The sequence below is a fragment of the Sciurus carolinensis genome, chromosome 4 (genome assembly GCF_902686445.1).
Source record: "Sciurus carolinensis chromosome 4, mSciCar1.2, whole genome shotgun sequence".
Lineage (NCBI taxonomy): Eukaryota > Metazoa > Chordata > Mammalia > Rodentia > Sciuridae > Sciurus > Sciurus carolinensis.
In genome coordinates, this window is record NC_062216.1 from 61955812 (window position 1) to 61978783 (window position 22972).

The 22972-nt window shown below is 41.1% G+C and overlaps 1 protein-coding gene across 1 annotated transcript in view; it reads left to right on the forward strand.

The window, feature by feature from the left end:
- The first annotated feature begins 9314 nt into the window (after window positions 1-9314).
- The window catches only part of Gsr (glutathione-disulfide reductase), a 47684-nt gene continuing 34026 nt past the window's right edge, over window positions 9315-22972 (forward strand). Inside the window, exon 1 of the mRNA XM_047549244.1 lies at window positions 9315-9786. Within this exon, the coding sequence (XP_047405200.1) occupies window positions 9487-9786 (300 nt within the window). The 5' untranslated portion in view covers window positions 9315-9486. The remainder of the gene's footprint in view (window positions 9787-22972) is intronic.

Below are 22972 nucleotides of genomic sequence, written 5' to 3' on the forward strand. Positions count from 1 at the left end.
TTCCGGTCGCGCCCTCCCAGGAGGGTGGCGTGGAGTTCTTCCTACCCCAGGAATTTGCTGGGGGCTGGACCCCCAGATTGAGTCTTTGGTCAGGCTAAATTAAGCCCCTCTGATTTTGAACTCATAATTCAAACACAGGTCAGCTCCCCGTCACATGATGTCCAGGGTTCTTAGGGTGATGGCCTTCTGGAGCCTGGGCAAGCTGTCGGTCTGTCTTCACTATTTAGTCTAGAAGGAGCTCTCAAGAGTGAAATAAGATGAAGGGAAAGTGCACGCAGTTGACCTTGTGAGGAGGTGACTTGGACCTTACCTTGTGGTAGTAGGAGGTGACTGTGGGCTTTTAGATATTAGTTTACTAAGAGCCTTGTCTCCCTAACAGTTCCTGTGGCTTTTTTGGAGTGGGGCCTGGCACCAAATACCTGCCCACCCCCACACACCCTAATGCCTGATACTGTCCACCTGCCACCCCTTTCCTCTCCTTTTCAGTTTTGCCCACGCATGTTATTGTTAATGACTGGACCTTAACCTCAGTTTATGACCTCATTGCCATCCCATGACTCTCCTCTGGTGCTAATTTGAACCTGCAGCTTGGATGGGCAATGGAGGTCCTCCCAAACAACAAGATTTCATATTCAGAATTACTTTATCCAGCCGGGCATGGGGTTGCATGGCTGTAATCCCAATGACTGAAGGCTGAGGCAGAGGGATAGCAAGTTCTAAACCAGCCTGACAATAGCAAGACCTTTCTCAAAAGGAAATTTTTAAAGAGCTGGGTAATTAGTGGTGGGGTGCCCTAGGTTTAATCCCACAACAACAAGATAATTTCCCTTTTATGACCCATTGATCAATCCTCCCACTCACCCTTCTATTTGTTTGTTTCATAGTACTCGGATTGAATCCAGGGATGCTCCACCTCTGAGCTACATCCCCAACTTTTCAAAAGGCCATCTTGAGACAGGGTCTTGCTAAATATCGAGGCTGGCCTCAAATCTGTAATCTTTCTGCCTTGACCTCTGTAGTGACTGGGATTACAGGCATAGCCACTGTACCTCACTTAAACTTCGATTTAGTTCAAGTAACACTGAGTGCTGCACCTTGCCTAGTACTATATAACTCAAGGAAATTCAAATATGTATAAGTTTTTTAATTCATCCTCAATAAATAGCTTAACTAGGTGTGTTGGTGCCCATCCCCAGTACTGCAAAAAAGAAAAACAAACTTGGTTTAGTGGGAAATATACCCCTGTAAACACATAAATGCAATACAGTACATGTGTGCTCTGACAGGGTATATACTACAGAACCTTACACTGCAGACTTGGGGAAGCAATTCTTCAGCAAATATACCTAAAGTGTGCTGTAAAGGTTAGAAATTTGTGGGATTAGGAAGTTAGGAATTTGGGCAGCAGAATCTAAGAGAAAGGGTGGGATTTCAAATTTAGGAAACAGTGCAGAGGAACCACCAGAGGTTAAAATATTGCTGCAGTTTAAGCAAGTGTTCTATCACTGAGCAATAACCCCAATCCCCACCCAACCCCCTGTTGCTGCAGTTTAAAGATTGAATGCAAGTGCTCAGAAGTAGGTTGGAGCAAGGATCACAAAAAACTGCTTTATATATAGGCCAAGAATTTCATCTGCAAAAAGGTGCAAAATAGGGCTGGGGATGTGTCTCAGTGGTAGATCCCTTGCCTAGCATGCACAAGGCACCAGTTTCAGTCCCCAGCAATTAAAAAAAAAAAAAAAAAAATGTGCTAAGTATGTGAGCACAATCTGAAGCTAACAAGGAATTACAATATGGCTTACCAAGAAACCATACTGACTCATTCAGATGTTCCCATTGCTATTTATATCCAGTGTCCATTGTGCATTAGGACAAGAAAGAGGGTGAGTTCTACAGTTCTTACCAGCTTCATTTGGTATGATTTCCTCCTTTAGGTATTTTTTTCTGCCTGCTTAACTTCCATCATCTATTGAGGATGACATGGAATTTCTGTCTGGACCAAAAGGTAGAAGTTTGCAACTACTACAGATTTGCTTTGGTTCTTAACATGTAAGGAACCAGCATTTTCCAGATTTGTTGATTGTGAACTCCCTTTCACTACAATTATCAACTCACCACCACCACAAAAAGACTACCAGAAGAACTGATCAATACTTAAACAGAGTTTCTTAAGTGCAATTAGGGGAGAATGCTACTTTGATGGAATTTTAGAAGTATTTCAGAGGATAGGTAAAAGGTGTTTTCTGTTGTTTTTTGTAATACTAGGGATTTAACGGAGGGGTGCTCTACCATTAAACTACATCTCCAACCTTTATTTTTTGAGACAGAGTCTCCCTAAATTGCTGAAACTGTCCTTGAACTTGTGATTCTTCTATGTCAGTCTCCTGAGTCACTGGGATTACAGGTGTACACCACTACACCTGAATAAAATTTAGTTTTTATAGGTTTCTATAGTCTAGGTTGGAGCGATTTTAGGTGGTCTTTCCAAAGGGGGATCATATTTTTTTTTTTTTTTTTTTTTTTTTTTTTTTTTTTTTTTTGGGTGCTGGGGATCAAACCCAGGGCCTTGTGCTTGCAAGGCAAGCACTCTACCGACTGAGCTATCTCCCCAGCCCGGGGGATCATATTGATATTAGTCACAATTCATATGATAGTTTGGGATTGGTGCTGCCAACAAGGAGAAGGAATTGGAGTCAGAGTTGCTTTTTTCCCCCTGGTCCCTACCCTTTTTATTGTGTTGGAGATTGAACCCAGGACCTTGTACATGCTAGGCAAGCACTCTACCACCCAATGACATTGCCTATCCTGGCCCTTTTTTCTTTTTTCTTTTTTTTTTTTTTTTTGGGTGCTGGGGATCGAACCCAGGGCCTTGTGCTTGCAAGGCAAGCACTCTACCGACTGAGCTATCTCCCCAGCCCCTGGCCCTTTTTTGATAAGGAAAATGATTTGCCCAACTGATGGCTCAACTCAGTCTCTCAATGCATCTTGTGGCAGAATTTCCTGAAACAGTAAAGTCACGTTGATTGATATAGAGGTCTTGGTTCTTAGTGGTGATTTTAAAAGGGCTATAACTATCTCATAGAAGAGTTTTGTTTTGTTTTTTCAGTGCTAGGAATCAAACCCAGGGCCTTAAGCAAGTGTTCTGATACAAAGCTAAACCCTCAACCTCTTTATCAGAGATTGAACCTAGGGGCACTTAACACACATCTCCAACCCTAAGAAAGGATCGAGAAAGGATCGGGCTAAATTGCTGAGACTGGCTTTGAACTTGTAATCCTCCTACCTCAGGCTTCTCAGTCACTGGGATTATGGGTGTGAACCACCACACCTGACTATCAGGTTGTTTTGTGGGATTGGGAATTGAACCCAGGACCTCATGCATGCTAGGCAAGTGCTCTACTACTGAGCTACATCCCCAGTCCCTCAGGTATTTTCTCATAGAAAACTGACTATCACCACCTCCCACTAGATCTCACCACCTCTCAGGACCATCGCACTAGGGATCAAGTTCCTAACACATGAACCTTTAGGGGGACACACTCAAGCCATATCCAAACCTTAGCATCTCTCAAACCCTCCATCTTTTCCTCAATCTATCCTTTTTTTTCTTTTCTTTTTCTTTTTTCTTTATAGTTGTAGATAGACAGCATGCCTTTCTTGTATTTGTTTATTTTTATGTGGTGCTAAGGATCGAACCCAGTGCCTCACACGTGCTAGCAAGCACTCTGCCACTGAGCTACAGCCCCAGCCCCTATCTTATGTTTGAAGCACTTCAAGATGAAAACATTAGTATAATTTCCCCCCAAATACTTCAGCATGCATATCATTATGGCATATATATATATATATATATATATATATATATATATGACTCAAGATCACCTCTGCCCATCTTAGTTCTTAGTTGACATACCTATAACAAAAGACAAATTAACAAGAGAAATGTGAAGTTTATTGACATGGGTAGTATACTCAATGACTTAGAACTCTGGCTTATGCTGGGAATTTTCTCATAGTACTAGTTTTTGTGGTGCTGGGAACTGACACTATTTTTATCAGCTATGTATTCTCTTTTTGACCAAATATTAAGTTTTCTACAAAGAATGGGTTTCTTTTTTGAGTCAGGGTCCGGCTATGTTGCCCACATTAGCCTCGACTTTGTGATCCTCTTGCTTCAACCTGTGCCTAACTTATTTTCACTTGTAATGACTTTTGGGTAAGTTTGAAGGGACAAAGACGAGGCAACTTTTGATTCCTTTGAAAAATTCACTAACATGACAAAAAAAGAAAAATACTAAGGCAGGCATGGTGGCATATACCTGTAATCCCAGCAACTCTGGAAACTGCAGCAGAAGGATCACAAGTTTGAGGCCAGCCTCAGCAATTTAGGGAGGCCCTAATCAACTTAACACAACCCTATCTCAGGTCTGGGATTGTGGCTTATTGGTGGAACGCTCTCCTAGCATGCGTGAGGCCCTAAGTTCGATCCTCAGCATCACATAAAATTAAAATAAAGGTATTATATCCACCTACAACTAAAACAAAATATTAAAAAAGACCCTATCTCAAAATAAAAATTTAAAAAGGGTGGGATGTGTTACTCAGTGATAAAGTGCCCCTGGGTTCAATCTCTAGTACCAAAAAAAAAAAAAAAAAGATGTTAAAAGGCCCAAGCCCACAAAAATACAGGGAACAAGAGAACAGAAACTGAAAATACAAGAGCAAAAAACTTGGAAGATAACATGAAAAAGCAGCAAAGACTTATCAGACTCATGAAAATAGAACCCAAATTAGCAATAGGTAAATGCTATACACCAAAATGATTACCTGCAAAATCTTCAGAATACCAAAGGAATTGGAAGCATTCAGGTATCTCTGAGAATGAGTATAGGTAAAGGGGGAGCTAAACCAAAGACAAATAGGTGAGAGGAAGTCCATTTAAAATGCAGTACCCCCAAACCCTTACCTATTCCACAAGGCTGCTTCTCCTGACCCTCAGAAAAGATCTGAGATTTTTGGAAAAGGAAAAACACAGGTCTCTATACAGGAGACTGGTGTATTTAAAAGTCTGACTGTACTTGGTTTGCTCTTTCATAATTCCCTATACTTCTCCTTTAGAGCACTTACCACAGTCTTTTATTTTATTTTAGTTGTAGATGGACAAAATACCTTAATTTTATTTATTTTTATGTGGTGTTGAGGATCGAATCTAGTGCTTCACACATGCTAGGCAAGTGCTCTACCACTGAGCTATAACCCAGTCCACCAGCCTTATAAAATAATTATGTAGTTTTTTATTTAAATATTGTTCTTCTCTATTACACTGTTAGTCTCAAGAGGGCATGGATGTGTTTGTTCAATTTTTTTATAGAGCAAAAAGAGTTAAGCACACCTGTAACCCCAGCAACTCAGGAGGCTGAGGCAGGAAGAGTGCAAGTTGTAAACCAGCCTCAGCAATTATGGAGGCCCTGAGCAATTTAGTAAGACCCTGTCCCAAAAATAAAAATTTTTAAAAAGGGTTGGGGATATTGCTCAGTGGTTAAGCACCCCTGAGTTCAATCCCCAGTACCAAAAAAAAAAAAAAAAAGGTTTAGCAGTAGATATTTGTTGAATGAATGGACATATACATATACATGTATACATGCCAGGTAGCTAGGATGAATAGCTTACATTACAGGTGTGCATCACTATGCCTGACTCAATTTCACTCCTTGACTCTAGAATCTATTCTTTCTTGTCTCTTCTCCATTACTGCCACCTATTACTTTTATTACTTTTGCCTTGTATACTGCCATTTTCACCTTCTGCAGTTTGTTTCAGATTCCCAAGGAAAGACATCTTTGAGAAATCGCATTACTTGTGGACTAAAATCTAAACACCATATTTTGGTTATACCCAAGGCCTTCCAGTACTCCACCCATCTCCTGTTACCCCCTTGAGCTGCCTACTGTCCACTCAATCTGCACTGCTTTGCTTACTATTTCCAGTTCCTACTGGCTCATTTCCTCCACCTTTAAATTATTATTCTCTTTGACATGTTTACCTCCTTTTTGTCAGCCTCATTTTTTATATTTGCATACTAGTAATGTGAAGATAACCAGGCTAAGTTCAATTCAAGCTGATTCTTAAACATTTTCTCAAGTGATTTTTGAGCACAATAAAAACAGCCTCACAGCTGGGTCAGGTGGTACATGCTTCTAATCCCAGCGATTTGGGAGGCTGAGGTAAGAGGATCACAAATTTGAGGCCAGCCTCAGCAAATTAGTGAGACTTAAGTAACTTGGTCAGACCTCCGTCTCAAAATTTGAAATTTACAAGGGCTGGGGATGCAGCTCAGTGGTGAAGTGCCCTTAGGTTCAATGCTCAGCACCAAAAATTAAAAATAAATAGAAGGGCTGGAGATGAACCTCAGTGGTACAGGGCTTCTGGGTTCAATCCTGAGTACAACCAAACAAAACAAACAGCTTCCCAGTATCATGAAGAAACTGACTCTTAGGTTAAGGGGCTAAGGATACCTGTGATGGGATTTGAATCTAAATTTATCTGAAACAAAATGTTATTAAATAGATCAGTATATCTCTTATGAACAAGAATATTCTCTCATATAACTACAGTATAGTTATCAAACTCAGGAGGTTTTCTTTTTCTTTTTCTTTTTTTTTCTTTTGGTACCAATTGAACCCAGGGGCACTTAACCACTGAGCCATATCCCCAGCCCTCTTTTATATTTGATTTAGAGACAGGATCTCATTAAGTTGCTGAGGCTGACTTTGAACTCACAATCCTCCTGCCTCAGCCTCCAGAGGCACGGAGATTACAGGTGTGTGTCACTGCACTCAATTAACTCAGGAGGTTTTAACATTGATACAGTACTCTTGTGTTATACAGAACATATTCATATTTTACCAATTGCCCTTTATAGCAAATCTCTCCTAATGGAGAATCCCATCCAAGATCAAGCCTTGCCTTTATTTCTATTTCTTCAATTCTTAAAATCTGGGATAGTTCCTTAATCTTTTCAAAACAATCATTTTTAAAGAATGCTGAAGAGTAATGGCTAATTGTAAAATTCTTAATGCGTTGGGTTTTTCAAATGTTGCCTCATGATTAGATTCAGGTTGCTGACTTTTTTTTTTTTTTTCTCCCCAGTACTGGGGACCAAATTCAAGGGTCTCAAAATGCTAGGCACCTGCTCTCAATCACTGAGCACCATCCCCAGTCCTTTTTATTTTTTAACTCAGGGCCTCAAACATGCTAGGTAAATGCTATACCACTGAGCCCTTTAAAATTTTTTATTTTTAGTCACTAAATTGCCTTGAACTTCTGATCTTCCCAAGTCATTGGGATTATAGGCCTGTACTACCTCAGCTGGCAGATAATGGAATTTTTAGCAGGAAAATTACATAAACTGTATGTTTTTTATTGAAGCACATCATGAAGCATACAACTATATCTCACTTTTAGCAATATGAACTTCAACCATTTGGCAATTGTGGTGTGGTGCCTGCCTCACTGTTTTATTATTGGTGGTGCTGGGAATTGAACCAAGGGTCTCACACATGCTAGGCAAATGCTCTACCACTAAACTATAACCCCATCCTTACTATAATATTGCCTTTTTCCCTTTGTGACCAACAATCAATTCATAGGGACATATTCTGAAACTATATCATCTTTTCCCCATCAGACTTTCACCTCATGGTACCAGAGAGCCGCAACCCCAACTCCTTTTTATTTTGAGACAGGGTCCCTCTAAGCTGCCAAGAGTGACTTACTTTTTCCATCTGCCTCAGCTTTCCTAATAGGTGTGCCCTACCATGCTTGGCTTCCTTCTATAATTTTTTTTTCCATGATAAAGTTTTCCCTTTTCTCTAGGTGTTTTGTTTTTTAGTTCTGGGGATTGAACCCACTGATTTATGTCATTATTATTTATTTGGTACTGGAAATTGAAAAAGTAGTGCTTTACCACCGAGCCATCTCCCCAGCGCTTTTTATTGAGACAGTGTCTCACAAAGTTGCCAAGGCTGGCCTTGAATTTACTGGGATTACAGGAATGCTCTCTGTATCACTTTTTTGTTGTTGGGCAGCCAGGTAGGGGGTGGGGGGTAGAGGTGTGTGTGCTGGGGATTAAACTCAGGGGCACTCAACCACTGAGCCACATCCCCAGTCCTATTTTTTTTTTTTTTTTTTTTTTTTTAATTTAGAGACAGGGTCTCACTGAGTTGCTTAGCTGAAGACTGGCTTTCCCTGATCCTGCCTAGAAACCTTGAGCCTGTGCCACCGTGCCTGGCTCTTTATCACTTTTTAATTAGGGGGTAAATGCTTTAAAATTTTGAATACATTGTAATAGGGTGCAGTTGATTTCCATTTCCCCTGTTATCTTGGCCTACCAGCTTTGAAGCCCAGACCTTCATTTCTTTGCCAATAGGGCTGTCAATCTTGACCTGTATAGTGTCCTTGTGGTATACTGGCCTGGTTCTGGGCTTACCATGACACAAATTCAAAAGATCTTAGCTTATTATGACACAAATTCAAAGCCATGGTTACAACGTTTTGGGGCAGTTAGTACTTCCAGATATTACAAAAGAATACCCCAGACTCTACAGTTTGGGAGCCTTTGTGTCTTCCATCTAGATTCTATCTTTATTCTTCTGTGGAAGAACATTGTCATTGTGATTCAATCCATTATTACAAGTTTCTCAAATTAAATGTGCTTAAGAATCACTTGAAGACTTAGGCTGGCTTTGAATTATCACTGAGTTGGGTATGGTGGCGCACTCCTAATCCCAGAGGCTCTGGAGGCTGAGATAGGATAGCAAATTGGAGGCCGACCTCAGTGATTCAGCGAGACCCTGTCTAAAAAACAAAAACAAAAAACGTTTTAAGGGTTGGGGATGTAATCAAGAGTTCCTGGATTCAATCCCCAGTTCCAAAAAAGAACAGAATCACCTCAAGGCGGGGGTTGGGGGGGGGAGCGGGGGGAGCGGGGGAAGCATGGTTTAGAATGTAAATTCCCAACTCCTGGTCAGGGCCCAGAAACTGGCAATCCAGGTGGTCTCCAGAACAGACTGAGAAACTTAATCTCTGCAATAATAGAGGGCAAAGTTCTTCTCTTCCAGAGGATGGGTGAAACAGGAGAGGATGTTCATACTTCACCTCACCCAACGCGCCTTCAAATGCCTGTATCCGGCCACTGCCGCCCAGGGGGTGGGGTAGGGACCCAGGCGCTCCGGCGAAGGCCAGAACAAAGAAAGCCCCGGGCTCCTCGAAGGGGCAGGCGCCTCTCGCCGTCACTGCAGGGGGACCGGGAGGCGGCCCCGGGCGCGGTGGCGAGCCCCAACCCCCAGCGTCAGCCCCTCCTCCGCCCGCTCCCGCGCGGCGGCCGGGTGCTTAGTCACGGTGAGGCTGCGCTTGCCCGCGGCCCAAGCCCCCTCCCCCGGGGCCCGCCCCTGGGTCGCTCCCCCTCCCCGTGCTACTTCCGTGTGCATGGCTCTGCTGCCCCGCGCGCTGAGCGCGAGCGCAGGGCCGAGCTGGCGGCTGGCGGCGTGCACCTTCCACGGCTTCCCGCTGCCTCCGCCTGGGCCCGCCGGAGCCCTGCGCACCCTCTCCCAAGCCATGGCGTGCAAGCAGGAGCTTCAGCCACAGTGTCCACTTCCCGCCGCGGTGGCCTCCTACGACTACCTGGTGATCGGGGGCGGCTCCGGCGGGTTGGCCAGCGCGCGCCGGGCAGCGGAGCTCGGCGCCAGGGCCGCGGTGGTGGAGAGCCACAAACTGGGAGGCACTTGCGTGAGTATTGCGGCCCTCTGGGCGCTGTGCCTCGCGCCTGGGGCTTTGTAGCGCCGTTTTCTCAGCCCCTTTTAGTCCTAGCATTTACAGGAGAAAACCGTCCCCTTGCGTGCTGGGAACCACTTTGCCCCTGCCCAGAGGGCGGCCCCCGGCGCCGCGCTTTCCCACACTGCTTCTGAGGCCAGCACCCTTATCAGGTGGAGTTAAGTGTAAAGGAGCTTCTCTGCGGCCCCTGATGCTGGATCTGCGCGCGTCCCCGCACAGGTGCAATATTAACGAAAGTCGTAGTTTCTTAAATCGAACATAACTTCTTTGGATCCTCACTTCTCCAGGTGGGAGAGAATTGCATTCTTGTTACGCACCTAAAAGGATCCATGAAACCCAAGATTGCATCTGGGAAAACTGAAAGTGGTCTGTGGGGGCGGGTCCTTTCTCGTCTATTTTAGGGACAGTATGATTTATAGCAGCAGTTTAACATTGGTTGCACATTCACATCACCTGAGGAGTTAAAGTTATGCTTCGTGGATTCCCATCCTAGGACTTCTGACTTAATTGGTATGAAGGGCAGCCCCAGTTTGAGGAGTTTCAGAAGCTCCGCGGGTGATCTGAGTTTTAGCCAATACCGAGAACTTACAAGAGATTACCTTGATAAAAGGCTTTGAAGTCACTGATAGGTGATCTCTCAGATTTTTGTTTTTGTTTATTTGGGGGTAGATTTTTAACACCCTCTCCACACACAAAAAGGGTGTAAATCCTGAGATTGAAATACATTTTGAAATACAAATAGTTATTTGTGATTTTTGAAACGTAAGTTTTGTACCAAGGCTATTAGTATGTCCTTTTTTATCACAAGATTTGGTTGAGGTATTTGCTGCTGACTTTTAAAATGATTAATCCAAGACTAACTTGGGATTTGGGAATAGGTTCTTTAAATTCCTTTGAAGACGTATATTTAAATTATACTAAATTGGCAACTCCTTAGGGGCAGGGATGGGTTCCTGTGTTGGTGTAACTTTCATTATCTTAACAAAGTACCTTGTTCCATAACCATTTGTGAAAGGAATGAAACTGGTGTTGAGCAGCTATGAAAGACTGACTGCATTGTTAAGTGCTCAAGTTCAAAGTGAAGAAGGGGATGGGGAGAAAGGAAAAACCTCTTGTTAATTATTGACATGCACTTTGACACTTTAGTGCAGAAAGACCAGAAGTCTGTCTCTGCAAAAGGCAGATTGAGGGATACCACTCGGAGTTTCCCCAATCTTCATCTCAACTAGTAAGAGCGCTTGATCCCTTCTCACCCATGTACCACTCTACATTTTTGTTTTCCTTCTTCCTTGTTTATATATATCATTATCAGTGTGTGGCATGTGCTGTCATTGCTGATTATACTGGTATTAATCAAGAAGGGGCTGACCCATTTTTAGGTTCATTACCAACGTGAGTACAGTGAGAGATAAACCACTTGGGAGAGAAAGCAAAAGGACAGCCTAGGGACGGTCAGCCTTTTTATTTAATGCTTTGTTGAGTACCTGATGTTGCTCAACTCTTCCTCCTGTAGCAGCTTATATTTCCATCTGAGCATTGATATTTTTGGGAAGTCATCTATTTAGTATTTTAATGATGTTACATTAGGGCTTTTCTCTAACTTCTGGTTTTGAGTTACAAGGACGGGTGTAGGTGGTAGTGAATATTTGAGGAGGTAGAAACAATAGATAAGACGTGGGTTTAGATTTGTTCAAGGATTACAGTTATGTGGGCTATTCATAGTTGCAATAATAAACTACTTATGTGCAGTGATTTCCAAGCAGGTGTAGGGAGAATTGAGGCTTTCTGTTCATGTATTTGTTTATGTATTCATTTCTTGGATTGATGAAGACAGAGAAAAAGATAAATACAGACATTTGTAAGACAAAGATCCCTTCAGGGAATTTACAGTATGGTGGAGGAGACCAAATGTGGACAGTTGAACTGCAAAGTGGGGTGGCCTTGTCTTAATGGTTGCAAGTAATAACCAATTAAAGTCGTTAAGAAAGGAGTTGAAATTCTCACTTCTGCCTAGATACCATGGGAAGATTTCTGGAAGGAAACAGCATCTTTCTGAAACTTGAAGGATGAATATTATTCTTGGACTTGGAAGGGTGTGGGGCAAAGACATATAGCAGGGTATGTTGTATAATTGAATTTGGAACAAAGGGTGTCTTTTTTTTTTTTTTGTTTACGGTACTGGGAATCGAACTCAGGGCCTTGTGATTGCAAGCACGCACTTTACCAGCTGAGCTATCTCCCGAGCCCCAAAGGGTGTCTTTTATTCTTAATAGAGCTAACAGATGGTAGCTGATGGATAGGTTTTTTTTAAAGGTGGATTTTCTGGAAGCACAGTTAACGGTAAAAGGGTCTGAGCAGGAGAGTGGCAAAAATGGCCTTGTAGTAAATGATATTATTGAGAAATATCCCAGATAGAAGTTTCTTTAAGATTGATTCTCCACCTAGTTCCTTCCTAAATAAAATGCATTACTGTAATTTTAAAACTTGGTGATTTTTTTTTATTTTTTAATTGTTTTTGCAGTGCTAGGGATCAAACACAGGGCCTTGTGCATGCTAGGCAAGTGCTCTACTATTGAACCACACTCCCCTCCTTGAAGTTTGGTTAAATGTTTATTAAGTTTTCATGGATTAAATTACATGGAGAGTTCATTTGGTCTTTCTCTAGCAGTGGTTATTTCTACTTAGCAAGATTGTTTTTTGTTTCTAATTGTTTTATTTTTGTTCATTTATTTAGCCAACTTTTTTTTTTTTTTTTTTTTTTTTTTTTTTTTTTATGGTACTGGAGATTGAACCCACAAGCAATTTCCCCACTGAACCACTTGGAATGGACCCACCATTTGACCCAGCTTTCTCATTCCTTGGTTTATACTGAAAGGACTTTAAATCAGCATACTACAATAAAGCAGCTACATCAATGTTTTTAGCTGCTCAATTCACAATAGCTAGATTGTGGAACCAACCTAGATACCCTTTAGTTGATGAATGGATAAGAATACACAGTGGAATACTACTCAGCCATAAAGAAGAATAAAATTATGGCATTTGCTGGTAAATGAATGGAGTCAGAGAATATCATGCTAAGTGAAATAAACCAACCCTAAAAAAAACAAAGACCAAATGTATTCTCTGATAAGTGGATGATGATACATAAGAGGGGGAGAGTGGCAGGTGGGTAAGAGAAGAATGGAGGAACTTTGGATTGTATAGAGGGAATGGGGCGGGAGGGGATGGGGGAAGGAAAGATAGTGAACTGAAGCAGATATTTTACCCTATGTACATGTATGATTACACAAACGGTATGAATCTACATTGTGTACAACCATAGAAATGAAAAGTTGTACCCCGTTTGTGTACAATGAATCAAATTGCAGTCTGTAAAAAAAAAAAAAAAAAAGAAAGACAAAAAAAAAAAATGGTATTGGGGATTGAACCCACAGGCTGTTACCCACGGAACTACATCCTTAGTCCTTATTTTTTATTTTGAAGCAGGGTCTCGCTAGTTTGCTGAGGGTTTGCTATGTTGCTGAGGCTGTCCTTGAATTTGTAATCCTCTTGCCTCAGCCTCCCAACTCACTGAGATTACAGGTGTATGCCATCACACCCAGCTCCAAGACAATATTTTAATTAAAAAATAAGGTTGTAATGCAAATAAAGATAATTCTTTGACTATATCTAGTTTAATGAAACACTATACCCTCTTTTTTGTTTCATTAAAGATTGGATTTACATAGACCTTAATTGAAATATGAGAGGTATTGTTTTGTCCAACACCTTCACTTTACTAACTAACATACTATAAGCTAAAATGGGGTTGAAAATAATTTAAGTGCAGTTTTGTCATCAGAGAGGGGTTTTGACAGACATTGCAGAAAATAATTTCAAGATGTTGCAGAGACACAAGTAGAGATAATAATAGGAAGCAAATTTACATTCAAGGGTGCTGGGGTTACAGCTCAGTGATAGAGTGCTTACCTTGCACATGTGAGGCACTGGCTTTAATCCTCAGCCCTAATAAAAATAAATGAATAAAATAAAGGCATTGTGTCCATCTACAACTAAAAGTGTTCTTTAAAAAAATTACATTCAAGGGAAATGCAAGTTATCTCAAAGAATAGAATGTCCTTTCTGGGGTCTCATGCTTTTAAAGGAAATTGTGGGGGTAGGCATGGGAAGGTATGTGGAAATGGCATTGGTCTTGTCATCACAAGACAGTTCATGGTAGTCAGGCAGTTCTCAGGATATTTGTTGTCTCCATTATCTGATTAATAGTTAAGCTTTGGAATATATCCTATATATAAATTTCTTAAATTATTGTCTAAAAACATGTTTTAGTATAGTGCACAGGGCAATTTTCATTTTTTTTTTTAAATTTAATATTTTATTAGAGAGGGTGTCGGTTTGCTTCGGGCCTCTCTAAGTTGGTAAGTGGCTTTTTTGAACTTGCTATCCTCCTGTTTCAGCCTTCCAGGCTGCTGGAATTACAGCATGTGCCACCATGCCTAGCTACATATTTTTTTGAGACAGGGTCTTGCTAAGTTGTTTAGGACCTTGCTAAATTGCTGAGACTGGTCTCAAACTTGTCCTCCTGCCTCAGCCTCCCGAGTAACTGGGATTACATGTGTGAATCATTACACCTGGCTGTCCTTATTTTTCTGGATCAGGCAAAAAAGTGTGGTTGGTCTGAGTATGGTGGCACACACCTATAATCTCAGCAGTTTGGGAGACTGAGACAGCAGAATTGCAAGTCCAAGTCCAGCCTCGGTAATTTAGCAAAACGACATCTCAAAAAATTAAAAGGGCTAGGGATGTAGCTCAGTGGTAGAACACCCCTGAATTCAATGCCCAGTATCCCCCACCCACCCACACATACAATGTGGCTGGCTGAGGCAGCAGGATCACAAATTTGAGGCAAGCCTCATCATTTTAGCAAGACCTCAGCAACTTAGATCTTGGCTCAAAAAACAATGCCCTCCTCTCCAAATAGAGTATGGTCGTGTAGGGTATTGGGATACATATTAAATATTAAGGTATCTGTTTTGCCCTAGATTTCCCCTAGCGATTCACTTATTTCTTTTTTTTTTTTTTTTTTTTTTTTTTTTTTTTTTTTTTTTTTTTTTTTTTTTTTTTGCGGTGCTGGGGATTGAACTAAGAGCCTTAGTGCTTGCGAGCACTCTACCAACTGAGCTATCTCCCCAGCCCTAATTCACTTATTTCTGAAGACAGAAAAAAAAAAATGTGAAATGATCTTTAAATTCAGTTTTCAGATCTACAAAAAGCGAAACCCAGTGCTTCTGTTGTGATCACATGAAGACCACAGAGCAATGCAGAACTTGCCCAAAGGTGAAATAGAGCCTCTGGGAGCTTGTCTCTGAGGTAGTTCTCTGCCCACGCAGACCTTGGGAGAGTCAGCTTGGGGAAAAGTCCTCTGACTTACTGTTCCTTTGCCCCAGGGCCCTGGGAGCACATGCTTCTGTATTCTTGCTGAGTATACTGATTTTGAGATACAGGAGCCAGGTTCCTGCAGGACAGCCGGTAGTTCTTGCCAGTGAGAGTTGGATGGTAAGGGTTGATGAAAGGGCAGAGCCTTCCGGATCACTAAGTTGTGAACTGCGCTGCACAGCTCTTACTAAAGAAGGCCACAAAAGAGATGTGTGCATCTGGGGGTGGGACCGTCAAAGAGGCCTAAGAAATGGGCTGCTCAGTGGATTATTGTTCATTTAGGCTGCAAACAATTCCTTAGCAATATGCAAATCATAACTGAACTTGGAGTTAGTAGTTTGCACTTTGATATTGTGACATCTCTCACCCCCCAATGACTGAATATACATATCTAAATGTAACTTCCTAAAAGGACCTCAGTTTATTATTTTTATTTGTTTGGTACTGGGGATAGAACCCAGGGGCATTTTGCCACTGAGCCACATCCCCACCCCTTTTTTAAATTTTGATACGGGGTCTTTCTATGTTGCTTAGTCCTTGCTAAGTTGCTGAGGCTGGCCTCAGACTTGCAGTCAGCCTCTCCAACTGCTGAGGAGGCATGTGCCACTGTGCCCAGCTAAAGAACCTCAGTTTAAAGGAATGCTGTCAGTCAGTTCCTTCAGGATTGACAGGTGTCCCTTAAAATCTGAAAGTTAATCTAATTTGGTTTGTGGGTTTGGAATCCAACTGTATTCATAAGTGCTAAGCAAAGGAGTGATCATAAAGGGTGAGGATTGTTGGAGTGTGCAACCTATTGTTAAACTTTGACTGATTTACCTTATTTACTTTTTTGCACTGGTTTAGTAAAATATTGCTTTGCAGTCTGCCTCAGAACCCTCTTAATCTGCAGGATCAGATTACCTCTCAATCTCAGTTTCTATTTCCTTGTTCAAACATATTTGGAAAAATAGCAACAGGGAATGTTTTATAGAATGAAACTGAAGGAATGATACGGAAATACTAGCATTCAGAAGTGGATCCAGTCACTATTTTTTTTTTTTTTTTTGGTGGTACTCGGAATTGCACACTTTGAGCTACATCTCTAGCCCTTATTTATTTATTTTGTTTTGTTTTGTTCTTTTTGGTACCAAGAATGGAACCCAGGGGCACTTAACCACTGAACCACATCCCCAACTTTTTTTTTTTTTTTTTGAGATAGGTAAGGTGCTTAGGACTTTGCTAAAGTTGCCAAGGCTGACTACACTTCCAAGCCTTTTGAGTCACTGGGATTACAGGTGTGCACCACCACACCTGGCTTTATTTATTTATTTATTTTTGAAATAGGGTCTTGCTAAGTTGCCCAGGCTGAACTCCAACTAGTGATCCTCCTGCCTCAGCCTCCTGAATCTCAGGGATTATAGGTGTGTACCACTGTACCCAGCTCCAATCAGTCACTACTAATAACCATTTATTCACCATTTATTGTAACATAAGATATTAACTAGGATGTGGGATCCCAGATTCTTTCTTTTTGGAAGATAGGGGCAGGAGATAATAGGACAGATATCACTGTAGTGAGTATCGGACATTCCAGAAGAGTTTGATTTCACAAATTTTTTTTTTTTCTGGGCCCTCCTGAATGCCCCAGAGTAGCAATCTTTTTAAATTTGATGACTCCTGGGAGGTTCAGTTTAATATCATGTTTCGTTTAGTGAAGTATTGAGCAAAAACAGTTTTAGTTACTCTTTGTTAATTCCCCGCTTTTTTTTTAAACCATCCTGGGGATCAAACCCCAGGGCCTCATGCTAGGCAAATGCTCTGCCACTGAGCCACAACCCCAATATGGCTAGGGATCATCTCTTTTGATCACCAATATATTCCAAGCCTTTAGAACAGTTCTTGCCCATAGCAGGTACTCAGTATGTAGTTGTAGAAAAAAATGAGTTGGTGGATCACTAGTACTTTGCTTCAAAATTGTCAACTGGTCCTTTCCTCCCTCCCTTTTTTTTAGGTACAGGGGTAAAACCCAGGAGCACTTTACCCTTGAGCTACATCCCCAACCATTTATTTATTTATTTTTGTGGGTACTGGGGATTGAACTCAGGGACACTCAACCACATCCCCAGTCCTATTTTTTGTATTTTATTTAGAAACAGCGTCTTGTTGAGTTGCTTAACGCCTCACTTTTGCTGAGTCTGGCTTTGAACTCACTATCCTGCCTCCGCCTTCAGAGCAGCTAGGGTTATAGGCGTGCATGCGCCACTGCACTGGCTTATCCCCAACCCTTTTTATTTTTTATTTTGAGATGGGGGTCCTTCTAAGTTGCTGAGGCTGGTCTCAAATCTATGAGCCTCCTGTTTCAGCCTCCCTATTTGCTGAGATTACAGGTGTGCATCCCTGCACCCAGCAATGACTTGTGCATTTTCTAATACTAGCCTTCAACTATATTTTAGGGTATAAAGAAGGAAGACAGGAGAAAACTAGAGGCAACTCTGGTGAGGTTTGGGAGAAAACAGGAAGGAAGTCACTTCTGAGCACAGGTGACGTGTAGCAGTTGCAATTATAAATTAACTTCTCATTCTTTGCACCAGTATCGGCAGTGTGAAGAATTTCCCAATCTAGGCAAAATTGAAGGTCAGCATGCCAGTCTAGGAAAGATAGTGAAGTCTGAATTTTCCTACCTGTATATGTGTTCTATTCCTACTTGGAAGGTCTATGTCCTCACCTGGATCCAATGCTGGTGTGTGTCCACTGAACAGAAGGATTCTGGGGTCTTCCTGTAACTCTTTGTTGGTTAGTGCCCAACTGGTGAATGGAGGTTCCTTGAGGTGAAAAGTGCTGTATGCCTGGGGAGGGGGTTTATCACCTGTGTGCACCTGTCGAATTCCCAAGTCTGAGAGGCAAACTCCTGGCAAAACTTGATTTGTATCAGATAGGGAGCCACCTGGAGAATCCTTTATTGCCTCTCTTTTCCATATGTCTTGTGTGCCATGTGGGGAGTCAGCAGACTACAAAAATAATTCAGTTTTAATGTCATTATCAGATATATCATAAATTAGAGATCAATGCTTTACATTTTCTCTAACCTCAAAACTTTTATAAGTATCACCATTCCCATTTTATGGAATAGGAAACGACTCAGATTCAGAAACTTACCCACCTACATTGAGTGGGAGAGCTCAGTCAGACTACCTGATGAATTCAAGACCTGTGCTTTCTGACAACCTCAATCATGCATCAGCTAAAGAAGGAGGAAGGAGTAGAGAGGCATGAGCATGACTGGACATAGCTCTTTACCCTGGCTTCCCTGTGGTGAAGGTAATTAAATGTGCTTTTCATTCCTCAAAGAAGCCACTGATGTCATGTTTAACCAGGGGTTTAACTTGATCTCTAAAGCCAGCAGAAACCCCTGGAGGCCTATCCCAGGAACTGCCAAAATAGGACCCTTGGCATTTCTTGATCTTGGCCTTCCTTTCAGCCATATCCCCAGGCCCTGAAGTAAGCCAAGCTGGAGCACAAATTGTGTGACCTATGAAGGTCACAGTTTTCCACCACCCTCTTCAGATTTCTGGTCCAGCGCTCTGTGGTTTTAGGGAATAGAGTAGTTGTCTGCTGACCCTGGAGCCAGTATCTTGCATAAGCTCAGGGTCTTTCTGGTTAGAACTATAGACTACAGAAGAGCAGTACTTTACCATGCATAATGCCTGAGAGAAGTGGGTGTTTTATCCATACTTTGAGATGAAAGAGTGGCTGTCAGCTAAAAAACATTTAGATAACAAAAAGGCAAAAACTTCTCAACAATAATACATCAATCATCTAGTAGGCATTAGAGAGTGTTAAGTCAGGCCATCTTGACCCTTAGAAGAAGCATTTTCCAAACTTTTTTTAAAAATTGCTCTAAGCCTGTGTAAAATAGCTTCAAACATAGGTTTGGCATAAATTGATGGTAGGTGAAAGTAGTTACGAATGTCTTAGTATTTTAGTGCTATATGACTCCTTGAATTGCTTTTTTTTTTCTTTTTACTTTTAGTACTAGGGAATGGAACCCAGGGGTGCTCTACCACCGAGTGACATCTCCAGCCTATTTTATTTTATTAATAAAATTAAATTTGGGGGGATTGAACCCAGTGGTATTTGACCACTGAACCACATCCCCAGCTCCTTTTTATTTTAAGACAGGCTCTCAGAGTTGCTTATGACCTCCCTAAGTGACTGAAACTGGCCTTGAACTTGCATTCCTCCTACCTAGAGGCCTCCCAATTATTATTATTATTATTACTGTTTTTTTATTTTTTATTTTTGAGACAGGGTCTTGCTAAATTACCTAGGCTGATCTTTTTTTTTTGGTGGTGCTGGGGATTGAACCCAGGGCCTTGTACATGTGAGGCAAGCGCTTGACCAACTGAGTTATTTCCCCAGCCCCCCTAGGCTGATCTTGAATTTTTGATCCTTTTACCTCAGCTTCCCAAACTGTGGGTTTATAGGCACCTGCCCTTGGATCGCTTTTATGAAGATTCCTGGGAAACTGGAGGAGATGACTGGGGACAAGTAGTATGTATTTCTTTAGTATACCAAAATCATCTCTACTTTTGGGTAAACTGGTTTCGGAGTCTGTTCAAGACTTTGGGGTCTGTAGGCTGTAAACTGCAGGGCATAGCCACCATTCTTCTTCTTCCTATAAGTGGCCGGAGGTGATTTGTGAAAATGGTCCTCCGCTACTCTCTTAACCCAGAAAACCCCTCAAAATTATGCAAATCAAGAGATTAAAATCTTTGTGTTCACTTTAAGATCACCTGTGAAACTGTGCAGGCCATCAAAGGTATGCATATCTGAAAAGCCACCAAGTATCTGAAAGATGTCATTTTAAGGAAGCAATGTGTGCCATTCCAGCTTTATTGTGGTAGAGTTGGGAGGTGTGCCCAGGCCAAACAGTGGGGCAGGACACAGGTACGGCGGCCCAGAAAGAGTGTTGAATTTTTGGTGCACATGCTTAAACATGTAGAGGGTAATGCTGAACTAAAAGGTTTAGACGTAGATTCTCTGGTCATTGAACATATCCAGATAAACAAAGCACCCAAGATGCACTGTAAGTACTTACAGAGCTCCTGGTGAGATTAACCCATACACGAGTTCCTCCTGCCACACTGAGATGGTCCTCACTGCAAAGGAACAGATTGTCCCTAAGCCAGAAGAGGAGGTTGCCAGAAGAAAAAGATATCCCAGAAGAAACTAAAATAAAACTTATGGCATGGGAGTAAATTCAACATAAAATAAATGCAAATAAAAGTTAAAAAAACAAAAACAAAAAAACTGCAGAACATAAAGGTGTGGATCAAAAGCACTGGGAAGTACTTTGTTCACCAAATGAACTAGAAAAGTTAAGTCTGATGATAAAATCATTCCTGTTAAGGAACTGGGATTATTCTTTCTGATGGATTTCAGCTGCCTTTCTTTGCTATTAGCATTTAAGAAAGTCCTGTCATCATCTTTAAGAATGGCTTATTCCATTTGTCCCCATAAACTGTCACATACTTGGAGATTGAGAAATAGCATATCCTCAACTTAGTCAGATGGGTGTGCAGTCTAAATAGAAAGCCATAAATTGTTCTAACCGCTAATATAAAATATTTTCTGAATAGCATGTCTGTATGTTGGTGTGAATATTGATTCTTTAGTAGGTTTGAATTCTGCACCCTTCTCCAGTCACCTGGCCTCTGTTGCAGGAGCACTACCACCAAGCCTCACCCTTAGCTCTTCTCAGATTTTACTTTGAAATAGAGTCTTAAGTTGTTGAAGCTGGCTCCTGCCTCAGCCTCCTGAGTAGCTGGGAATACAGGTGTGCACCACCATACGAGGCTAGCTCTTTTTTTTTTTTTTAATGTAGTTTTCCTTGAGTCTTTTTTGCTTTTATTCCATATGTATTTTTCTATCTAGTAACAGCATACTGGAAATTATTATAACCAAGTATTTGCTTATATGTACCATAATCATCCTTGTATATGTAGCTTTTCTCTATCTTAGGTTACTTCTTTAGGCTAAGTGCTCAGACAGTCATAGTTCCAATTCATTTTTATTATTTGTAATATATATTTAGGTTTTATCTAGTTTCTTTTATCAGTGGTTGATTGGCATCCTAAATTCCAATCCGCATACCTTATAGTCTGTGCTTTTGATGTTTACCAGTATCTGAAGTTTTGGTCTTTACACTGTGCCAACAGGCATAGTGAACATACGGATTTATTTTTTATTTTTTATGTGGTACTGGAGATTTAACTCATAAGTGCTCTGCCACTGAGCTCCACTCCCAACCTTTTTATTATTTTGAGACTAAATTAGCCAGGCTGCCTTTGAACTTGTGATACTCCTGGGAGTGGCTGAGATTACAGGCATGCACCACTGCACCAGACAGAATATACTTTTTTTTTTTTTTTTAAGATACATGATTGATACCTTGTTTATTTAAGTTTTATAACTTATAGTGGCCAAGAGAGCCACCGCCTGGCAGTCAGTATTTATAAGATTAAAGGTAATCTGAAATGCACATCAGATGGCAAGTCTAGAGAACTAAAAGTCTATAATTTGTTCTTCAAAAAAGTGAGATCAACACAGTTTTCCTTCTACAAGCAACTCTTCCCTTAGGAACAAGAGTAGTTAATCATTCAGTTAAGTTCATATTTCTAATTCTTAAGGCCTTGTAGTCAGAGACCTAATTAACTCAGTTTTTAAAAAAATAGGAAGTAATCAAAAGAAAATTAACTGATGTGCACAAAAATGTGTGTGTAAGGATGAATGCTGCATCTTGATTATAAAAATCCTTGGGCTGGTTGTGGTGGTCAGGCCTGTATCCCAGCTATTTGGAAGATGGAGGCAGAGTGATTGAAAGTTTGAGGCCAGTCTGAGCAACTTTTTTGAGACACTGTCTCAAAAAGGGTTGGGGATGTATGTAGCTCAGTGGTGTGGCGCCCCTGGGTTCAGTCTCTAGTACCTAAAAATATTAAAAAAAAGATCCTTGTGAGGAATTTTTTCCTCTTTATTTAGTATTAGTTATTGAACTCAGGGGTTCTTTGCCACAAAGCTTTATCTCCACAATTTTTATTTTTTATTTTGAGATGGGGTCTTGCTAAGTTGCTGAGGCTGACCTTGAATTTGAGATTCCCCTGCCTGAGTCACTGGAATTACAGGCATGAGCCACCATGCCCAGCTGGAAGAAATTTTTCTCTAGCCTTATCTGAATAGTTGCCTTCCTAAATATCTTGGTGATTTTTTTAGTGGATGAAATATTACAACTGTTTGTTTTCCTTTGTGTATTGGCTGCTAGAATACTAAGAATCAAGGCTTCATAGTACAGATGAATTTTGTTGTTTTGCCCTGAGGAATAATATAATTTTCTGCTTGTGGTTTTAGCAGAGACCATCCTAGATGTTTTATCCATATACTCCATAGTCAGGTTTCCAGAAATCCTCCAAGACATGTGCTCAAATGATCTGATTGCCGTTTTTTCCTTTCTTGCTGCTCCTTTTCTTGAGAAAATGCTGATAATATGTTCTACTTCATCACATAAGGAAAATAATATTCTTACTTTTTCTAACTGTATGATAGAAAAAAGGAAGTAACTATAGAATCTAGTGACTTAGAACTCAGGGAAGTCTCATTCAATGCTCATTCATTTCTTGAAAAGGTGCATTTGATGGTTTGAGTTTCATTTCCTTAATGTATGTTTTGG